General features: G+C 41.3%; 1 protein-coding gene across 1 annotated transcript in view; it reads left to right on the forward strand.

Annotated features, from left to right (window-relative positions):
* The first annotated feature begins 8,819 nt into the window (after positions 1-8,819).
* cdhr2 (cadherin related family member 2) overlaps positions 8,820-23,717 on the forward strand; it is a 37,714-nt gene continuing 22,816 nt past the window's right edge. Inside the window, exons 1-12 of the mRNA XM_063189874.1 lie at positions 8,820-8,838; positions 12,866-12,928; positions 13,018-13,157; positions 13,253-13,312; positions 13,724-13,813; positions 14,423-14,512; positions 14,724-14,846; positions 15,861-16,007; positions 16,739-16,814; positions 17,769-17,887; positions 21,103-21,324; positions 22,435-22,590. Coding sequence (XP_063045944.1) covers positions 8,820-8,838; positions 12,866-12,928; positions 13,018-13,157; positions 13,253-13,312; positions 13,724-13,813; positions 14,423-14,512; positions 14,724-14,846; positions 15,861-16,007; positions 16,739-16,814; positions 17,769-17,887; positions 21,103-21,324; positions 22,435-22,590 — 1,305 coding nt within the window. The remainder of the gene's footprint in view (positions 8,839-12,865; positions 12,929-13,017; positions 13,158-13,252; positions 13,313-13,723; positions 13,814-14,422; positions 14,513-14,723; positions 14,847-15,860; positions 16,008-16,738; positions 16,815-17,768; positions 17,888-21,102; positions 21,325-22,434; positions 22,591-23,717) is intronic.

Raw genomic sequence — 23,717 nt, forward strand, 5'->3', positions numbered from 1 at the left:
ATTCTTGGGCCACTAATTTGGTTGAAGTGTGAGCCGTCGATTCAACGTGCACATTTTAACCCCTGACTTTGATGAGTTTGAAATAGTGCCGGTATTTCCATCTGGAAAAGGCTAATTTGCGTCCTATCATGAAGTTAAAAAAAAAGGTTCATTGTGTGTCTTGAATAACGTGCAGTAACGGGGTGTCTGCAATGGTAACTGCGTTATAGTTACAGTCAAAGTAATCAGTTAGATATTTGCGGCTCTTGAGTCCATTTTATCCGGCCCCCGATATAGTTTCAATGTTATGCATCTTCACGTGAAATATGACATTTTGTAAGATCCCTTTCCATTTCAATTATGTTTTATTCAGGGTACCGAGAGAAGGTGGGGTCTGTTTTTAAGGTGACTGCTTTCAAAGTTTCAATATAGGCCTAAAGTGCAGAGGGAAATCCTGGTTTGTGTTTATAGTACGGCCCTCGGAGAACTTTTACGACCCTTGGAGGAGTTTGAAGTGGACCCTCGAATGAAATCAGTTCCCCATCGAATCGAACCCGATTTGGCCGCATAACAAACAAGTGCCGTACCGTTTGCGCCACGGTAGGGCCTCTAATTGGAAACTTGAGTAAAAAACAATGATCTCTTGCAAGAGAAAAAAGGCCAAGGCCAAGTTTGAGCTACTGTTATAAATACTGCATTATGCACTGAATTTTCAAAGGAATATACAATTATTCAATGTACATCCATTTTGAATGATGAACAGCAAATAGATCATAACTATCTCAAGACCATGGAATGTCCAAGCAAGCGCTTACACAGATTAGCACGGTTGTCATTTTTGCAGATACACAAACGCTTATGCTTCTGAATATGCAGCAGAACCTCCATAAAGAAATAGGAAAATCTGTTTTCAATGGATCTGAAAGAGAAGAGGGGGGGCTTTGAGAGTGAAGACTTCAGTTTCACTGGATATGGTCGAGAAGCATCTGGCAGTTATCCAGTCGATCCAGCTGCTCCACGGCCTATGAGCCCCTCCACCTTCTCCTGGGGCAGCATAGTGCCCGTGTCGTGCTCAAAAGCGACTGCCTGCCAGGAAACGTCTGACTTCATGGACTGCCCCCCTGTAACTCTGGACTACAGAGAGTTAGCTGTATCAAATTCACTATAGGCCTACATACACCTGGTACCCTCCACTGTCACCCCAGAAATGTTGTTGTGAAGTGTGACAAAAGTGAGTACACCCCTCACGTTTCTGCAGATTTGAAAGTATATCTATTCATGGGACAGAATCAAAGAAGTTTCACTTTGACAAATGAACAGTATAACCACTTCAATTTACTGTTCACTCAAACAGAATACCATAAAATAGGCTACAAAATATGTTTTAAAATGTACCTCTCAAAAGTGAGTATACCCAATGTTAAAATCATGATCTGCTTCAGTCACAGTACATATTGGCATGTATGTTTCTTTTTAAGTGAAATTCAGCTTTCCAATATTGACTGCATTCATGCAGCCCCAAACCATGTCAGTCCGGCAATCATGCTTGACTTTAAGCATGCAGCACTTTTCTTTGTATACCTCACTTGGTTACCACCACACATGCTTGAGATCATCTAAAGTAAATATGTTTATCATGGTCTCGTCAACGACTAAGGATATAGATTGCTGGAATAATGCAGTGTGGTGGTCTGATGACAAAAAGATAAACCCGCTTTTCCATGTTGGAAAGGCCAGAAGTACGTCAGCCCTGTACTAAAATTGACTCAGGAAGATTATGACAGGCACAGGCCACTGTAGGGTCAGTTGGGGCCCCAAGCGAAAATGCAAAATTATGAACATTTAAAAAAAAACAAAATCGCCACCACCGTAGAAAACTTGGAGGTGTTATTCACTATCTAACGGCTAGAGGGCGCCAAATGGCTGCCTGCCTCGCCTGGTGGGTTCTTTCTAATGGGGGACCTACACAGACCTGGTTAATACAGGTCTGTGGGCACCTAAGTCACGCCCTCTACTTCCTGGTTCATGGGGCAGACAGTTGCAAAAAAATGAATGGAAGTGAATGAGGCGAGTCGTGGTGGACTTGTGGTGCATAAGTGGAGGTCCGAGGTTTGGATTGTTGTCGAGCCCAGTAATTATTTTTTGACTCCCTCTGCCCCATGAACCAGGAAGTAGAGGGCGTGACTTAGGTGCCCCATATGTGCTCCTATCCTCCCTTGCCTGCTTCTGGCCTCATGATGACGTCCCCGACGACAGATGTTTAATTCAATGTATTGCAAAAGCGCAATTCTAATGTAATTTTCTCCTTTTGCTATTGGGACGGTGAATGAAGAACAGTTCCCCCAAAAGTTGTTGTGGCTAGGCTGACAGCGGGGCAGTAGTCTCTGCTTGCTTTCAGCAAATTTCAAATGCTTTTGTAATTCATACAATTGGTTGTTATTTTGTATGTTATCAGTTGCTTTTGTGATTTTACACAAAATGCTTTGTCACTGAATATATAAAACTGTATCACTGTAAAACTGTAAACTGTAAAACATTTAGGCCCTAGGTCATTGGTTAAGTCTTGACATGCAAAATGATTTACCAAGCTGTGTTAAGCCCTATCTAATTCCGACTAGGTTTCTGTCTATAAATATGATCTGAATTGGTAAATTGCTCTCAGGTAAATATTGACTCTCTCTAATCAAATGCAGTTACTAAAGGAAATAATATTTCAAAGAGATAACAGGCAGGTAATATAACAATATACACTGCACTGCATTACATTACTGTGTGCCTTGTGCTCTGTATAATTATGCTCCACATAAAATTACAATATTTCACACAAAAAAATAGAGTAAATACACTGTACATTATACTATATCAGTGCATTGTTTTGCTTTTTTGTTTCAAATTTTTTTGTGACGCAAGTGCAGGGAGATTTGCTCAATTGGTGTGGAATGACCCACACGTCAAACCAGTATCGTTCTGAAGCACTTGGGTAGCTTCTTCAGCACCACAACACGATTCAGCAAAAATCATACATAACGTACACACAGACACACACACACAAACACACATTAAGTATTGGTGATTTTCACAGTTTCGCTTCAAGAGATGTGCCTTTGGGATTGAAAACCGGTCACAGTTAAGTTGTACAGTCCTTAGGCCTGGAACTGCTCCCAAGCTCTTGGCCTATCGCTTTCTATTAGTCATTTTCCACCCGGCAGTAAACGCATTACGGCTGAGGCGGTAAGCCATATAGTTTGGGTGGAACGGACAGCTGAATTGTTTTGTGAATGCCTGACTATTGCCGTGTGATGGTTATGTAAACATAACCATGATAAAGTATGTGTGTTTATTATTTTTGTTTTTATTGTTATTTTTTATTACTGTGTGTTTATTATTTTTTGTTGTTGCTGATGATGTTATTGTGCTCTTTTTTCATTTTATGAATATCTCACTATTCAATAAGCTCTATTTGTTTCAAAATATGAGAAATGTAGTTATAACATGAGCGTCATGATGAGTAATATTCACTGTTGAATACATTACACACTTATCCTGTTCGTTCTGTGCTGTCAAGTCGAGTCTTACATGGAAGGTTTAGGCCTATGTATTGCAGTATGAAAATGAACTTGTAAACCAAAGTCGAATGTGATAAGAGCAGCATAATTATCAGGGATACAGCGCAGTTTTGCCAGATTGGGCTGTTTCCCGCCCAATTGGGCTGCTCGGATGGCCATCTGCGGGTAAAAAAATACATTTTGCATTAAAACCCGCCCAATTTTTCCCATAGAAGTCAATAGATTTGGGCGGGATTTATTGCTTCCAGGCGGGTTTTGACCATTTTTTAGGCCTGGAATTCATCAGTCTCATCTGGCAACCCTGGATACGGGTCAGCACTTGGGTATGCTACACTTGAGAAATGATGGACCCGTCCATGCAATGGCAATAATCCTGCTTTCCGAACCCTGCCTACCACATATTTGCTCCAAACCATTCAATGAACCAGTTGATCTTTGTTTATTTATATATATTTTTGTAGGGCTTTTTATACATTTATTTTTGACAGGACAGGGGAGGACAGGAAATGAGTGGGTTGTGTGCAGTGTGCAGTGACGTCTTGTGTGCTGTGGAGTGCTGCTGTGTCACAATGGCAATGGGAGTTTGAGTTTCCCAGGTGGCTTTACTTTTACTTTACTTAGAAGAGAGAGACAGAGAAGGATTGGCAAATGACCTGGCCAGAATTGAACCCGGCTCACCAACGTAGTAACCCAGTGCCCTGCCGTGCCATTAGGCCACGGTAGGGACATGAACCAGCTGACCTTTATTACCACCATTTGGAGTGAAGTCATGATAAACAAATGCACAAGAAGGTGTGTAATGTTAAGAGTAGCCAACCAATATTTTGGCAAGCTAATGCTATGCTAGCCCGTCACTTCCAGTAAGTGCAAACTGTCCATGATACTATGCACTAAAGACCTCAGTGGACCAGCCCTACCATGGTGCTAACGGTAGGGCACTCGTCTTCTATGTGGCTGACCAGGATTTGACTCCGGCCCGGGTCCTTTGCCGACCCTTCCCCGTCTCTCTCTCTCCCAACTCGCTTTCTGTCACAATCTTCACTGTCCTATCTCGTAAAAACTAATAAAGGCTTGAAAAGCCCCCCCAAAAAATACTGAAATATAAAAACAAACCTAAGTGCTCAGTGTGCACTTTACACTGAATGTCTGTGCACTGACACAAATGGGACAAGATTGATGGCCACAGCTGCAGGTCCTAATATTTACAAAATATTGATCAGTGTCAACTGAAAATGTTATACGGTGCATAGAGTAAAATTATCACTATTCATGAGTTGGACCAAACGCGTATGATATGAAACAGAGAGTTCATTTCAACTCTTTGACTTATTGTACAGTCTTTGTGCCGATGGGTCTACCGGCAGGCCCATGCACTCTTTGCTGAAAATACTCAACTACATTAAAATAACATTGTTATGACATTACCAAGAGCGTAAAGTAACAGATTACTACTAGGACAATATCATTTTGGTGACAGTAAGGTTATAGCATAGGCTAAACAACACTGGTTTTATTTTTTTTACTGTGTACATGCTCTCAGTCTGAGTCAGGCTGTTGGGATAGGTGTGTGCAAAAAAATTGTCATGACAATGCACCATCGATTCATGACAATGATTCATTTAATGATAATAAAATTGAATTTGCCACTGGTTCATTTTGTCCATTAGGGATTAGGCTGGGTAATATTTTTTGTTGTAATGGAAGCTCTCTCCCAGATGCTAAAATGCTTCACTAAAATAAATTGACGTAGGACTGCTACATCGCTACTGACAAATAAGCTGTATTTTTACGCATTTACTGAGCTAAATATCGCAAAATACATCACGATAGTATATGAATTGCAATGCATCGTGACAGAATCGCATTGTGGCATGTGTATGATTCGTGATGCACATTGAATCGTGAACCCTTTGCCAATACCCACTCCTAGTTGTGATAGCCTGGGAAATCCCATGCTGCTTTCCCAGACCATACTGAGCATAAATGCCCGTCCCAAAGTGCTAGCCTGAGGTCAGGAGTCAATTCGAGAGCAGGGAGGGGTGGAAACTAGCCTGGCACTGACCATCCCATAATACTTCAATTTCATTTCTGAAATTTTCAGAAGGTCAGTACCAGACTAGGTGGAAACATTATGACGCGACAAAATGAAGCTTGTAGTTTGTTTGAATGCAATGGACACTGTTGGCTATGGGCTACCGTGCGTGCAAAATGATATTCATAACGCCAAATGTAATGGAGGCCAATTAGTATAGTGTGGCGTGGAACGTTAGTAAACCTCCCTCCCGAAGCCTCTACAGTGCGGTAGCGTTGGGCTATCGGACTGGCCCTTTAGCTCAGCATGCTCGTACTGTGCCTCCCATTTCTGAACTGATGTAGTTGACGAGGTGGCAGGTTCGTGTTCCCAAGGGGGACGAACCGTGCGGGGACACCTCTGTCACTCAAATGCATGGCCAAGGGCAATTGTAAATCCCACTTTACCCACGAGAAATTATTAAGTGGTCCCCAGACTTTATCTCAATAGACCAGACAACTGTTGTCAGAAGTTGAAAAATTGAGTTGGAGTAGCCTGTGTGATGAATCACTTTGCCAAATGCCTAAACTAAACTGTAGGCCTACGTAACAGGCTAATCCTTTGTCTGCAGCACAGTAATTAGAAGCAACTAATTGTGTGTGTGTGTGGAAGTGGTGTGTGTGGAGGGGGCGGGTGTGTGTGTGTGTGTGGAAGTGGTGTGTGTGGAGGGGGCGGGTGTGTGTGTGTGTGTGTGTGAGAGAGAGAGTTTGTGTGTGTGTGTGTGTGTGTGTTGGGGGGGGGGGTGACAGTGATCAGCCCGCTGAGCTCATTAACAGGCTTCAGAGTGTGTAGGTGGAGCCTGTGGTCTCACTAACGTGTCTGGTAGTTTATTTCAGACGGGAGTGTCCCCCTTGCCCCTCTTACACTAAACTATTGTCCTTTTTTTATATTTGTGTTATTTCTTGATATTCCTGTCATCCTTTTTTTCCCAGCCTACTTGGATTTTTCTCAACCCCGCATCAACATTATCACGGCACAAGGACTGTGTTGCATTGTTGCAGCTTTTGACGGGGAGTCTAGCTTCTTTGCTAGTCGCTAGTGGTTTTTCTTTTTTGCTTCTGCTAAGCTGTTTGCTCAGGTCATGGCATCCCACTGTGGTCAGGTGGCGTCCAGGTCCAATCCAGGGCAGGCCTGGTAATCTGGCATACAGGGCATTTACCCGGTGGCACGATAGCCCATATGGTCAACACTGTTGGGTTTTTTTTCTGCTTTTTTGTTTTTCTTAAGGACTAGTGCTCACAAATGTTAAAGAAAATGACATTTTGTTAACATTTGTATACACAAGAAGCAACCTCAAGAAAGACTTTATTGGTGTGCGATACCTCTTTTTTTCTAAAGTTTCTTAAGGACTAGCCCACAGTTTAAAAGGGTGGCCCATTGGTCCATCTTGACAATAGTGGACTGAGTCAAACAGGATATACAGTGTACGAAGGAAGGTGGCCTGTACTGTATGTGTGTGAGGGGCCAGTGTAAGCCAAAGATGCCCTGGTGATTGTTCTTTTGGTCCCAGTGCAGTCCTCCTGGTCCAACCCGATCGGAGCCCTGCCAGCCTCTCGCTGTCTGCCAGTCTGCCTGCCCGTCTGCCAGTGAATCCGCCGGGCCTCGCACGCCATGCCATCCTGTCCCCTCCATGACGCCAACCCCTGACTGACGGGCACCATTTGAGGTGGGTTCCTGCTTTTGATGCATGGTTGGAATACACAGTAAAAAGAGTTAACGAGTTAAAGAGTTGATTAAACATATTCTTGTCTAGAGTGTATTTGTTTCCAGACTATACACTTAAACTCGGTGGCTTCGTTTCTGTGGTGAACGGTCGGGATAGGTTTATGCTTTTGGACGTGGTGAAGTTGGACGTGTTAATTCGACACTCAGAGAGTCGATTCAATATCTTGTAGGCCTACTTGTGAATGAAGAGAAGACACCAGAGCAGCTCAGATGGGATGCTTTTCTTTTTAATTCAAGTGCACAACATGTTAGCCCTAACAGAAGCACGTGGAACCCCTTTTATCTTGTGCTTGTGTTTAGAGTGTATTTTGTTCCAGTGTATTATTATTATTATTATATTACAGTGTAGTGTTGAATAACACTGCATTTCATTGTGTAGGTTTATGCTTTTGGATTTGTAGGCTATAGGTTTACACATTTTACAAAACAGTGTTAATTAAACACTGTTCTGAGAATATAATCCATCCAAAGTGACTTACAGTTATTTACAGGGTATTGGTTACAGTCCCTGGAGCAATATCCTCAGAGTAATGTTGAATTAACACTGGATTTTTTTTTATTGTGCATGCATTTGGATGTGTGTGTGTGTGTGTGTGTGTGTGTGTGTGCATGTGTAAGTACTTGTGTGCGCACGTGTGTGTGTGTGTGTACTGCTAAAGAGAAGCGCCAACCTGTGCGATCAATGCATGCCACTAACTTCTTCACACACAGGACAAGTACAACGGCTGCTCCCATGCCATGGTGCCAGTGTTGGTGCTAGTGCCAGAGCCCCAATGCTAAGCTGCTTTCCCACTTATCAGAAAGTGAAGACGTGCCTCCTGTCTAACTAAGCGAGCGCCCACGGCGGTGTTAATGATTGACGTTTACTGCCGGGAGGCTGTAATCAAGAGTGGCTGTACCAGGCAAAGGTTCTCCATCTGTTTGGAGCCTCACCTCAGTACACAGAGGAGCGTCCGTCTCTACAGCGTCGACTGCACTGGGCCGGTAAGGTGCTTCATGGCACTCCTGGGTTTTCCCACACAGCAAAACCTAACTTGTTTTATTTTATTGTTTTAGTTTTCTTCTTTTTTTATCGTTTGCTTAATGTTGTGGTGTGTGTCCAGAGTGATGTGTTTCATAGCAGTGTTTAGGAAGGAAAAAATGTATTTGTGTAACATTTTTGTCAGTTACGTAGTTGTAAGAAGCTTTCAGGCATTTCATATATGTAGTTAAATGTGCAAATTTTCAAGGGATATAGAGTGTATTTAAAAACAATACACCAGATTAGACTGTGTGGGGATGACTAAACTCTTTGTTCACCTTTGATATTAATGATTTAGGAAAGAATTTAATAATAGATCAAGTGAAAAGCTTTAAAATGTGTAGAAATCTTGTTTTGTTTGGTAACCACAGTTCCCTTTCTATTTATTTGTTGTTTTGTATCCACAGCACCACAGGCAGCCATGGGGCAGGTGACAAACCTTTTCCTTCTTCTCGTAATGGCTCAGACTGCCAAAGGTGAGTTGCTGGATATCTTATCAGCTTTTTTATTATAGGCAGGACTGACATAAATCCAGTATAACTTCTTAAGGTGATCATACACAAGGCTTTTTGAGCAACATTTCTAGGCAGTGATGCTGGGAAATGTTGTTTGGCAATCACTATTACACCGAAAATATCAGAAAATAAAGAGACAGTCATATAGACGGTGGGCTAGATTTTGTAGCTCCTTTAGAAAACGAGTTTCGTTCTCACTCTCGAGTGGCAACTTGATTTTTCTAATATGACCTCCTGACAATATGTAAAGCAATATTCTGGCTGTTGCCACGCTGAAAAGTTGCACGTTTATATTAAAAAATAACGAAAATAAAAAAGACTGGGGGTGACGTCACATAATGCACAGTCAATGGGAAGTCTCCGCCCCTCAAAGTTGAAAAGGGAATATTTATCCGCATATCGGGCTTTTTTCATGGGCAGATAATTCACCTAATCATTGAAACAACGTAGGTATTTCATTCCTGACCATTTTCCTGTTACTGGAAAAAATAACACAGCTTGCATTTCTTTACTGACACGTAGTTTTTTGGCGAATTGATCTACCCCCCGTCACCTCATTGCTCTATTGCTTTGAGGGAACAGACCTGTCCTCTTTTTGACATTTATCTCTCGCTCGTTCGAAAAAGAGCACTTCTGAAAGTTTGAGAAAAATATTTTTGTTTGCATGTTCACAACAAGTGAGCCCACTTACCCCCCAACTTGTAACTTTTTGCCATGAAATCTGACGGTTCCGGGTAGCATGCACGCGCTAGCTGTATTCTGCCTCGTTGACTTTGCATTGACGTGACGTCACTCGGTTGGCTATTATTTGTTGTCATTTTTATAAATCAATGTGCAAGTTTTGAGGATGACAACAGCCAAAATATTGATTAATGGGTTGTCAGAGGGTTATATAAGCAAAAATAAAATTGCCACTCGTACCAACGAACTGACAAGATATGAGACTGGGCCCACCACCTAATATTGGTGCCGGGCAACATTTCTCAAAAAGGTGCCCTGTGTATCACTACCTTTAATTATGAAGGCAGAACATTGTTTTGTAGCCTGGTAGACACATGCTGAGGCACTCAAGGTTGCAATTTTTACTTTTTTATTTGCCTACGTGTTTCAGCTTTTATGGCCTTCTTCAGGGCGTAAAGTAAAAGTTGCAACCTTGAGTGCCTCAGCATTTGTCTACCTGGACCAAGTTTGAGAGCCCCTACACTGAAGAGCACCAAGGGAAAAAGGTGAAGACCCAGAAGCACTCCAATTAGCTGCTTGTGATTGTTTTGTTGCCTTTTGGAAGTTAGGGTGCACACCTCCACAATAACAGGAATCCGATAGTAGTTGTAGTGTGCACATTGGGTATAAGATACAAAAATATATACTTTATTATTTAGCAAATGGCAACGTCTTGCAAGGAAAGATCCCACTGGTGAATCAGCATGTTGATGTTTGTTAAAAAAATATTGTATATATTTTTTAGAGCTTATACACAGTGGACAGACCACTTTTTCACATTGTAGTCAGGACTGACATAAAACTGTGTAGTGTTGGAAATTTGTTTGTAGACCAGCTGGATTTGAGTATTGTTTTTGCTATTATTCTATTACTGGTAGTAGTCTGCTGGTCTCTGTGTGTGTGTGTGTGTGTGTGTGTGTGTGTGTGTGTGTGTGTGTGTGTGTGTGTGTGTGTGTGTGTGTGCGTGTGCGTGTGTGTGCGTGTGCGTGTGCGTGTGACCGTGTGCGTGTGCGTGTGCGTGTGCGTGCATTATAAATGTGTTCTTCTCTATGCTACTTGTATTGATCCAGCTCTTGTATTTATCTCAACTCTGCTACAGATTTATCAAAAATAAGACAACCTCTCATTATTGTTCACCAATATCCTCTTTGAGTAGATACTAGGCCCATCAACAGGCCTATTTACTCCTTGCTAAAAACACTCAGCTACATCATAACAAGATAGATATGACATTATCGACCGCCTTAGGTAACAGAATAAGAATAGGTAATGACATTTTTCGTGCCAATAACATTATAACAGAGGCTCTATGGAAAGGGGCTTATAAGACCTCAAAGGTCTGAAACTCCTACGCACAGCCAGTTTCCAGGTGCTGGTGAAGTGCAGTCATCAGTAATGCAAGGAAAGCAACAGGAATCACTGCACACTGGTGAACTTAATTTTGTTGCTTTTTTTAGTGAATAACCACAGACTGTTACCTCCTCACCACAATTGTCACATATTTTAGTTCTTTACGTGTTTTGCCTGCACTTAATTATGCTGTAACACTGCTGTTTATCTTATTAATATTCTCTACTCTGATTTTCCTGTTGTTGCTTACTGTCAACCAACATCTCATTCATTATAGTACACTAGAGTAGAGTTACGTCAAGAAGGTAACCATGGGCGTAACTACATTGAGGACACACAGGTCATGGCCTCTGTATTTTTTTTCAGTAATGTAAAATGTATCTATGATGAAAATCGATATATGATCAACAATGATAAATTCCTTCTGTATGCCACCCCCAGTTATCCTCAAGGCAGTGATTAATGAAAGCAAACTTAAGAGTTTGACTAAAGTGTTTGAAGCATTCTAAATGTATAGTATGCAGTACAGCACGTGGTATTTGACCTCTGTATTTGAAAATGTCTGGTTATGGCCATGTAGGTAAGGCATAGGAATAATACACATAATGTGCATTGCAAGATAGGTAAACACGAAGCACACATATACTCTGTGCCCCTGTTCAAATCCAGGCTAAAAACCCATCTGTTTCAGATAGCCTGTGTTATATACACACAGACCTGAAGACAGATCAAAAATCACATAAAATGGACAATCAAGGTGCAAACATGTCCTGATGAGGTGAGGTAGACATAAATTGACCAAGATGCGATAACGAGGAGTGTTGTCGACAGGGGCGGATTCAGAAATGATGGCCACCCTGGGCCAGACACTGTCTTGGCCCCTTAACCCCCCGCCCAAAATGCATCTTCACCCTGCTAATCGGACATGCTAAGAGAACTATAAAGTGCTCACAGCTAGCAGGTAATTGGTCACTACGATTCTCAGCAGTTTTTCCATGCTATACAGTGAGGCAGAACTACAGTATACAGTATACGTACATAGTGTGTACTCAGAGGAATGGCAACACAGTTTCGGCAGGGGTGCCGTTGATGGGTGCAGCATTTGTGTAGGGGGGTGTGGGGGCCCTTCCCCAGAAAATGTTGCATTTTTTAGATGCAAATTCCTGCATTCTAATTCCAATTTTAGGGTAGCAAGGAATGGCAAATCCCATTTTACTCACTCCCTCAGATTTGAGATGTTGAGATGACAAAATGGCCACGCATGTTATGTTGAGATTACTAGCCATCACTCATGACTGAAAGCTCAGAAAGCATGAAAGCATCATTTTAAATGCCGAATCCACCAAACAGTAGGTAAGCCTACACACAACAACCACAAATAAATGTTAGCAACTCATGAACTCAAATAATTGGGAAGATGATTATTGCAAAGGTGGTTTTGAAGGTCGGTTTGGGTCATGTCCATGGGGCCAAGTTGGCCTGGCCCCTTGGGCCCCTTTGGGCCCCCCACCCTCAGACCTGACTTGGCCTATGGGGCTCTACCAGTTCATTGTACACTATATTGGGTGGCACATGAAGCACCTTTGAAAGATTATTATTGCGAAGGTGGTTTTGAAGGCCGGTTAGGGTCGTGGCTGCGGGACCAAGTTGGCCTGGCCCCTTGGGGCCTGTGGCCCCCTGGGCCTGGGCCCGGTAGGCACGTGCATTAATCCACCCCTGGTTGTCAAGTATTGAAGTATGCAATATCGGAATATGCAGTGCAATGCAGTATTAGAAATGAAATGAATGTGCACTGTTGAATGAATCAATGAATGAATGAATTTATTTAGTCTATTAGATGTAAAAAAAAAAAAGCATTGTACAGCAACAATAACCTTACATTACCATTCATTGTTGTGTGATGTTTTGTGTTTTTCAGCTAATATGGGACCAATAATTGACAATGATCCAGTCATTAGCCTTCGTGAGGACATTGCAGTAGGTAAGGGTATATTGTTCTTTGCAAAAACACAATAAGGCCATAGTATATATTACGTGTCCAAGTATTAAAAGCTGCTTTTCTCTACACAGGCAGCCCGGCATTTACTATAATCGCGACAGACCCTGAGGGGGATCCATTGACATTTGGTATTAGTGGACCAGGAGCCGTATATTTCAACGTCGACGCAACTACAGGAGTTGTAACTGTCAAGTTGTCACTGGACAGAGAGGTTAGTTTCTGCAATTGTTTTCCATGAGACCTTACTTTAGAGTGAACAATTCTATATTCAGTTCTGAATTTTGTTTTACATTTTTTTCCCTATAGGACCCTGCCTTTGATGGGATATTGCCAATCACATTAACAGCTAAAGATGCGAATACACTAGTAAGTGATATATACGTGTATATATATATACTGTATATATATGAAGAGTTCAGATGCAAAACCCCCTAAGTGCCATTTCAGAAAATTATCTTAATTCATTTTTATTTAATATAAAGCTATCAAAATGGCATATTTTTTTAAATGTATTTATGTAATATAACTATTTATATGTAGTATCAAGTACATGAATGTAAACCAAACCAACAACGGGGTTTTCTTAAAATATAGAAGTGCAGGTCTGGGTTTTGCATCTGAACTCTTCATATATATATATATATATATATATATATATATATATATATATATATATATATATATATAAACACACACACACACACATAATTATTTTTTATTTATTTTTTTGCAACAGTGAACAGTGACTTTTACCAATTGAATGTTTTCATATTTCAGACACCAAGCTCTTGCACCATAGTGCTGGAGGATGCAAACGACAATGCTCCACGCTTCGTAAATATACCATACAATGCAGAAATTCCAGAGGTGAGTGATTTGGTACTCTTGAGTCTGTCTCTCACACATTTGATTTTTTGTTTCTTTTCTGTATCTGTGAATTAATCTGTTGGTCTGCCTTTGACTGTCCTCCATACTACTAATACCGTAATTTCCATTCTTAATCAACTACTTTTTTCTCTTGAGGGTTATACCAGGATGCAGCTAATTTATAGATTTGTTAAAATGTGACAAGAATAACGTTAACATAGTAAGCTCAGTACAGATCACCATATAACACAAGAGACTACTGACAATGGTGTTGACCATTTATAGGCATGTCTAATTCATTTAATTCTGGCCTTGTACACACACACACACACACACACACACACACACACACACACACACACACACACACACACACACACACACACACACACACACACACACACACACACACACACACACACACACACACACACACACACACACACACACACACACACACAAACACACACACACACATGGGAAGGGGCAATTCAGTGGTATTGTTTGACATTTTAAATATGTTTTCATTTTGGTAAGGGTAATCCATATATCCATATATTCATATGTGTCTTGACCATAAACATCCCCTCTTTGCAACACCTTCTACAGAATGCAGCCTTGGCCACGTCAGTCATTACTGTGTCAGCAACGGATCCAGATTCTGGAGTTGCTGGGGCTGTGACCTACTCAATTTCAGGGGTAAGAAACATTCCCAAAGGCAGAGACATTTTCAATTCAATTCTCTGTTTACATCAGAGTCAAAATACATGGTCCATTTCAAGGTATACAAAGGAGACAATGTAACTGAGCTTTATGCTATGAGTCTGCTACAGTAGGAGGATTATTACAATGGCTGTGTGACCCAATCTAGGCACCCAGTAATGACAGTTGTGGCTTATGTATCATCTAGGCCTCACCATCTGATGGAACAGCCCTCTTTGAAATAGGGTCCAGAACTGGCCTCATCAAGTTGAAAGGAGAGCTGAGCTTCACAGACAAAAGCTCATTCTACCAGCTAACCATCCTTGCCCAGGTAAGAAAGAAAACAGACACTAGCATGCCCTGTGTCCGTGTCTTAGAGGACCACACAGTGTACCTACCAGATATATTGAAGCTGTTAGGTGTATTTTGCCAACTACTGACTATTTTTTAAAAATGCTATTTGTATTGAAGGACATACACTGTTTGTTTTAGACTTAATTTTGACCTGCCTCAAGTCCCAGATACATTGTTTTCCAAAATAAAGCTGTGAGATGTTGGCTGTAGCACCTGTATTTTTCCAAACATCTCTATTTTTTATAGATGCTATTTGTAGAAGGGGATGCATGTTTTATACTTGTTTTTTGACTTGAGAATGCTCTGTCTTAACCCATTTTGTCCTGGAGCAACATATAGCATTCAGGTTCTTGATATTTGAGGTGTTTTATTAAAAATGTGGCTATGTCAGAGCTGAATAAATGAGGGTCATAGCTTTTAAATGCATCTTATTTCATGTTTTTATGTGCTTCGGAGGCTGAGATATTTAGGTTTTAATAGGCAGAGGGCACCTTTTCCTAAAAAGGGCTTAGGCTAAAATGGGTTAACTGCTTTGTGCAACAGTTTATGTTAGAGGTCTATGCTTAGTCTGTCTACAGGGGTGTCTACTGTCCGCAGGGGTGGGGAACCTATGTCTAGAGGGCCATTTGCGGCCCTTGAAGCCGTTTTATCCGGCCCCCAACATACTTTTAACGTTATGCAGCTTCATATGAAATATGACACATTTTGTAAAGGAATGTTAGAAATTCCATATGAAGCTATATTCAGGGGACATAGAGAAGGCGGGTCTGTTTTAAAGGTGACTGTCTTCAATATAGACCTAAAGTGCAGGGGGAAATCCTGGTTTGTGTTCATAGTATGGCCCTTGGGGGACTTTTACGGCCCTTGGAGCTATTTGAAATGGCTCTTTGAATGAAAAAGGTTCCCAACCCCTGTATACCCTTTGTCTAAGTCAGGTATGTCAAACTCAGGCATGTTCGTCTATTGATTTCAATTCCCTTTGGCTTTTCAGGATGGCGGTGGTCCCCTCGGTGACGTTCCAAATGTTATTCAGCAGACTTCAACCTTCGTCTTGATCACTGTGAAGGACGTACCAAACCTGGACCCACAGTTTATCAATCTCCCCAACGTTGTTACGGTGGAGGAAGGCACGCCGGTGGTATGCATGTTGTATTTATTAATAATAATAATAATAATAATGATAATAATGATAACAACAACAACAACAACAACAATTCTGTTGTATATACTGTAGCACCTTTCAAAATTCCCAAGGTCGCTTAACATAGCATCTGTGCATGTGTAGATGTGTATGTATGTGTGTGTGCTTGTGGAAACTAGCAGCCAAAGGCCTGTGAGAAAATATGTGTTTTGAGGTGGTATTTGGAAAGGGCCACTGACGGGGCATTTTGAATGTGGCTGGATAGTTTATTCCACATGGTGGGGGCAGCTACAGGGAATGCCTGTCACTGGTGACCCTTTGCCAGGGCCGCCACTATACTAGGCATAAGCAGAATAAGCAGAGCGCTTAGGGCCTCAACCAAAATTGGGGCCTCCTGAATTGAGATGTACTAAAACACATGTTGTTATTATTGTGGTTTATTATGGGGGGCCTCGTGACCAGTTATGCTTAGGAACTCCAAAACCTTGCGACCCTGCCCTCTGCATACTTATGTCTGATTTTGTGTTGCATTTACAGTATGAGATTCACAGTGGGAAAAAAAATGCAACTAATTAATTAATTAATTCAACTCTTAGAAAGGGTACTCCCTAAGTGTTTGGTGCATGCACTGCCTTCTTAATGTGTTAGTTTGTAACAGCATTGTATAAAAATGAATAGAAAATAAATATTTTTACTCACATGTGCTGTGTTTGTGATGTCCATTTCAGGGCACAACTGTGTTTACAGTGAGAGCAAGAGACCCAGACACTGGCATCTTATCACCCATTGAGTACAGCATTAAAAGTAAGAAGATCTCCTCTGTTGAAACCGCAGTTGTTTAGCTTTTTTTAATCGATAACACAGGAGTATTTCGATACTTTTGCCAAATTGAATGTTTGCTAATAGATCAAGAACAAATGTCCATGGTATCCAATGGTATCCATATCCATAGTAAAGTGTGTATTGTTCTTTTCTTCATGTTGTGATTTCAGCCATTTACGGCAATTGTAATAAATGATCAGGATTTATACAGGAAGGTGTTACATCCTGCTGGGCATTGCTGCCTGTCGCACCTCCTCCGGTGCCCATGGGTCAGCTGCAGGGTCATCAGTCGGGAACCACCATTCACCAACGTTTTGTCCCTTTAATCCCAAAACGTCTCCTGGGTGACGGGGACGTTTCCCTGTCACCCCCTGCAGCTGATGGGTGTTTTCCCCTGCGGCTGTTGTCTAGGGGTTAGTTGTTATTCCCCCCAGCTCCTGTCCTGTCATAGATGAATTAAATAGCTTGTTTAATGTCCAATCATCAAATAGGCTCTTTTCTAAACACCTCTGAGTAATTAAAACAGTGTAGGGAGTATTCACACTTAGGTTCTTCTTTTTTCTTTTTTCATACGTTTCAACTACAAGAGCCTTCATCAGTGTAGTCCATCATTAGCCGGGCCACGCCCTCCTAGTGATGCAACACCCTCGGCGTTGCTTCTAGTCAGGCCAGGAGCAATACAAATATAATTTCTGAGCCCCAGAGAAATCGTGGACTCCACCCACTTTGTCGGGAAGCAATCAACTTTGAGCAGTTCCAATGTCCGTGGGTAGAAGTGTGTTCAATGTAGTGACGTGGTTTAAGCAGAGACGTTCCATTGGGCCTTTTAGCCTTTCCTGGCCACGGCTTCAGGGAAGTCCATCACAGCAATTGACTAGCCTTTCCAGGAATTGAATGCTAAGTTTACACTGTTAAAGCCACTTCCTCTTCTTGCAGGTCCAGCGGTGAGTGACCTGTTCGCAATAAATAGTGCCAGTGGAAACATAACCGTCAAAAGCGAGCTGGATCGGGAGCAGCATTTGTTGACTGATGGAGTCATTACTCTGGAAATTGAGGTGCGTGTTTGAGTTGTCTATTATTTTATTCTTTCTGTCCAAAGTTAGGAAATCTGACCTAGAAATCAGGGCTTTGAACCGTTATTTTTTTCCAAACGTTCCGTTCCGAACAGAAACAGAACTAGATTGCATTCTCACAGAAAATGCTGGAAGCGGGCTTGCCTTTTGGGGCAGAGATGAAACAAAGTACTATTGAGAAAACAAAGCTAAAAGAAATGTTGGAAAAAATCCATCCACCCAGTCAGAAGTTATGGGCCAAACAATTCAGCCATCTTGGATTCAGCCATCTTGAAAGTGTTGTAGCTCTGCGTTTAGGGGATATACTAAATGACATACATGGTATTTTAAGTTGGCTAAGGAACACTGCATATGATATAATTTAGAAAATCAACATGGCTTCGAGCGGGATTCGAACTCACAACCTCCATATCTGTAATCCAGCCCCTTTGCCATTGATATGAAATGACATACAATACATGATATTTGAAGTTGGCTAAGGAACACTGCATATGATATCATTTTGAAAATCAACATGGCTTTGACTGGGGTTCGAACCCCCAACCTCCATATCTGTAATTCAGCACATTTGCCATGCATGCTAAATGACATACATGGCATTTTAAGTTGGCCAAGGAACACTGCATATGATATAATTTTGAAAATCAACATGGCTTTGACTGGGGTTCGAACCCCCAACCTCAATATCTGTAATTCAGCACATTTGCCATCCATACTAATTGACATACATGGCATTTTAAGTTGGCCAAGGAACACTGCATATGATATAATTTTGAAAATCAACATGGCTTCGACTGGGGTTCGAACCCCCAACCTCCATATCTGTAATTCAGCACATTTGCCATCGATACTAAATGACATACATGGTATTTTAACTTGGCTAAGGAACACTGCATATGATATAATTTTGAAAATCAGCATCGCTTCAAGTGGGATTCGAACTCTCAACCTCCATATCTCTAATCCAGCACATTTGCCATTGATAATAAATGACATACATGGCATTTTAAGTTGGCCAAGGAACACTGCATATGATATAATTTTGAAAATCAACATGGCTTGGGTGGGGTTCGAACCCTCAACCTCCATATCTCTAATCCAGCAGCATGCATTACCACTAAGCCAAGCAGCTAGCTGTCATGCACAGTCCAGCAAGACTATATTACATTGCATTGCAGAGCTGAACAATAGACTTCTAGAATGGTTGCTCGCACCTGCTCGTTAAGAATAGAATCTTGAGACAGTGACAGTTGAAATGGAACCCTTCATTGACTGCACCTGTTCTGAATGACAGTTAGTATTGTGCTGTTAACAGGGGAGAGAATGAGAATGAGTTTTTTGTCTTTACAACATCGTTGTAAAAAAACTAAAAGGAGTTGGCACGTGTCCTTTTCACAGATCGGAGTCATGCTTGTGATCTCTCTAACAGTCTTTGAATGAAGTTTATAGGTTAAATGGTTCAGGCACAAATGGACCTCCGTGTGGGACATGCGCTGATCTCTTGAAAAATGCACTTTTGGAAAGACTGGGATTCTCCATAGACCCAGGACTGTTTTTTTTACAAACCTGCCATTTAAAAAGTATTGGGAGTTGGGAGATGAAACTTTGACAATTTGGAGACATCCCATAGAGTTCGCTAACAACGCGTCAACTAAACTTCTAGGTGAAAGTGTTGATGTTTTATGACCGAAAAAGCCTCCTACACTCTAATCTCTAGAGTGGCGGAACCTTGGTTCATGAAGGTAACACCATTGTTTTCAATGGGGACCCAAGCTTTCACAAAATCGCCAAAAACGGGAAAACGACAAGAGACACGGAAAAGCCTATTAATATACGCGATCTCCAAGCCGAGCCGGTCGTTTTAGTGTTTGAACGGTGTCTCTATCTCGAAAGGCCTAGGAGGAGATCCATTTTCTATTTTTACTGCCCCTGCACAAGAACGATAAATAAATAGAGAAACAGGACTTAGAGATTACTATAATCGGGCCTTGCTCTGCAAGGGCCATGCTCTGCATGGTCCTTGCTCCGCAAGCCCGCTTAATTATAACGATCCCGGTTATGAGTTCCACCAATAAATTGACGTTCCCGAACGGGTTAGAACAAAAAAAATATTGTTCCCGGAACGGTTAATTTCGTTCCTGTCAGCTGATTACTCCCCTATGGGAGTAACTGACGTTAACCAAGAAAGACGGAAGTGCAATGAGTCAGCCGACATTCCAAACTGTTTACTCAAGCGGATGAAAAGAATATCCTCCTGAATTTTGTCATTCAGGGACGTAGAAGTATATTCAAGCGTAGAAGTAGAGAATTAAAAACAATGATGAAAATATGCGCTCCGCGCTGACTTGGGTCACAGGGAGCACTATAATGGACATTGTGAGTTTGTGCATATTTGAAGCGGCCATGGATGTCCAACAACGTTGAACATTCACAGTGCGTTTTACACGCGCTTCTCTGCAATGTCTTACAATGATGCAATGGAAACTCTGCCCTTTTGTATGACAGTGGTTTCTCTTATTTAAGATGTGGAGTGGAGACTTTGTAATCCACAGCTCTCTCTCCATTCAGTCAGAGAATGTCTGATGTCACACAGGACGTGAACCTCAGCCGTCATGGTAACGTGCGCAGGAAAATAATTACTTTTTTTTTGTTTGAGGAACGGTATTAACCGGTATTAACCGGTTACCATTATTTTTAAATAAGTGTTCCCGTTCCAGAACATAAAAAATAATAAAGTTTCTGGTTTCGTTTCTGTTCCCTGTAAAATACAAAAAGTATTTCGTTTTCGTTTTCGTTCCTTGAACCGGTTCAAAGCCCTGCTACAAAGGAACCAAATATTTTATCCAATCCTTCACAAAAGCCTTTGAGTTTGTGATTTAGGCCTTGATTACAGATATATATATTTTAAAAGAACATTTTTATTTACATATTTTGAGCCCGTTTACATGGCATGTGGATCACCTTTGTGGCAGGTGTGTTTTAGAAAACTAGAAAAAATATCCAGTTTAGGGAGCTAGAACTCCTAAATGTAAAAGCAAAAGGTCCTAATGTATGTGTTTACAAAAATATCCACATAAACAGGGTCTTAGACCCTAAAGGCAGATGTATCCACTTCTTTGTGTGGTGTTTTTTTCTGATCACCCCCCAACCCCCACACACTCCTAAGCATAATGTATAACTGAACCTGTCTTCCCCAGGCAAAGGAAACCAAACAGGATGTGTCTGGTGGACATGCAGTTACAACCAGCAAACTTGAAATCACTATTGGCGATGTAAATGACGAAAAACCAGAGTTTTATAACTGTGCCAACCCAGACTCATGTGAGCTTGCGAACTCGTTCAGTGGGAATATTGATGAGCATTCAGCTACTGGGCTTCCTGTCTTGGAACTGAAGATCAGAGTAATTGACAAGGACAGGGTAAGACTTCTGTTTTATTGTCATCATAGGTTTTAGAGGAATAAAATGCAAATAAATGTCAAGTGTGCAGACTCCTCACTGTAAAACATTTATCAGCCTTTGTCCTGGACTGTAACCTGGGATGTGCACAAGTTTCCTTCTCAACTACAGTAGTAGTCATTAAAGCAAAGCAGAGTTTTTTTCCAAAATGTATGTGCTTTTTCAAAAAATATTTAATAATTAAAGGGACACTGTGAGCTTTTTAGTTGTTTATTTCCAGAATTCATGCTGCCCATTCACTAATATTATCTTTTTCATGAATACTTAACACCAGCATCAAATTCTAAGTTTTCATTTTGACTGGAAAAATTTCACTTTTCATACATGAAAAGGGGGATTTTCTCCATGGTCCGCCATTTTGAATTTCCAAAAATAGCCATTTTTAGCTGCAAAAATGACTGTACTTGGACCATACTAGAAAATATGTGTTTAATACTTGGTAAACTTTCATGTAAAGATCAAATTTGGCAATAGGCAGCCCAATTTCAATAAGCAGCATAGTTTGACATTTTTTGACCATTTCCTGCACAGTGTCCCTTTAAGTTTTGCTGTGTAATGTCAGTAAAATCAGTTATGATCAGTTTTGATGTTTGAATTTAGTATGGAAATGTCAGATAAATATCGGATTGTAATTTGTAAAAGACCTCTTCAAATATGGTTGCAACTATGAAGATTAAGATTTGTTCAATAAGAAACCAAGGACAATTTCTTGCATTCATTATTTTGATTTGATTTACATACTATACATTTGCTTTGCTGACAAGTTTTATCTTAAAGTGATACTGTCCCATTTTTGGAAATAAGCTCATTTTACACCTATCCTTGAGTTAAATGACTGGGTTTTACCTTTTTCCTGTACTTTCCTGTACTTTCTGAGTACGGCAGTACAAAGTTTACCTCCAAGCTAGCAGTTAACATTGAGTCCTATGAGACCAGCTGGCTTCTGGTTTCATTTTGTTTCATTTTATCGTTGCTACAGAAATGTATGGTGTCCTGTTTAACTCTTTCTTTTTATAGTACATTTTGTTGCAGGACCTTCCTGATTTTTGAATGTATTTATTTTTTGCCCAGGGAATAAACAGCAGGTTTGACTTGAGCCTAGACGGGCCGGATAAGGATGCCTTCTCAGTTGTCCCAACCAGTGCTCAGTCGGAAGTTGACGTCCAGATTGTCGTGAAGAATCCTGCCATAGTCGACTTTGAAGAGAAACAATCTATGTCAGTGACGGTAAGTCTTTTGACCAGGCCGGAAGCCGGGGAGTGAGGGTGGCCAAAATTGGGTACCCGTTGTATTGGGTACCCATAATATTATATGTGGGGTTCTGGCCTTTCAGATGATTTTGTCCCGGGCCCAGGGAGTGAGAGGGTCTTATATTGAATGTGATGCGAGGGAGGACCTTGGGGGGCAACAGGGGAATGAGGGGGCCCAAAATTGGGTCCCCATTATATTGAATGTATTGAGAGGGGGGCCCTGCCAGATTATTTTGTCCTGGGCCCGGTCAAGGCTATCTGCGGCCCTGATTGTTTTGAAGGTTTCTGACGATGTCGACTTTTCTAATGCCTCTTTTCCATTGCCAGTTTTCTGGTATGCCTACAGTTGGACACAGCACGACTCAGCCGCCACTTTTTGGTCTTCGGTTGAGCGGTGTTGTGCCCAATAGAGCTGGGTCGAGCTGTAGGCTACCAGAAAACCGGCAGTGGAAAAGAGGCATTAGAAAAGAAAGAGTGTGTGACAGTAAGTCTTTTGACAGAGGTGTTTCTGGCATGCAGGGTAGACACCTGGCCGTCTACCTCAGATTGGCTTGGCTGAGCTCTGGCCCGTATTATCCTGGCTTAACTCACATAGGGCCTTGGCTTAGTAGGTCGGCTACAGCCAAGAAATTAGGGATGGGACTAACTGTGAGCAATGTTTTGACTCCATGCAGACAGGCACAGGCATGTGAATGTGTGTTTGGCTATTAAAGATTAACATTTACTAGCCATTTTGGCTGGTGATTTAAAAAGTTCATTTAGAGCCCTGCTCACTGGAGTGCAGAGACTTCAGTGGTGACTATTTACTGGCAACAGCAGGTAGGAAATCATTTGAGACCATGATAATACAGTATATGAAATGGGCGGGACTTGGTGAGGTGTATATAGCGGACAGACCATTGATTGTATATTAGACAGTCAATGGGACAGACACATAGGCAGCATTTGCTGTGATGTAATGAGAAAGAAAGATTAATCCGGCAGCAAATGGTCAGAACACAGGAGGACACCCTCTCAATTAAAGTGTATAAATAAAAATAAATAAAGGTAATGGCACTGATTGGATTAGACTAGATGGAAAGGTGATAAGCTTACATCTTGCTC

This window comes from Engraulis encrasicolus, chromosome 23, assembly GCF_034702125.1.
Source record: "Engraulis encrasicolus isolate BLACKSEA-1 chromosome 23, IST_EnEncr_1.0, whole genome shotgun sequence".
Classification (NCBI taxonomy): Eukaryota; Metazoa; Chordata; class Actinopteri; order Clupeiformes; family Engraulidae; genus Engraulis; species Engraulis encrasicolus.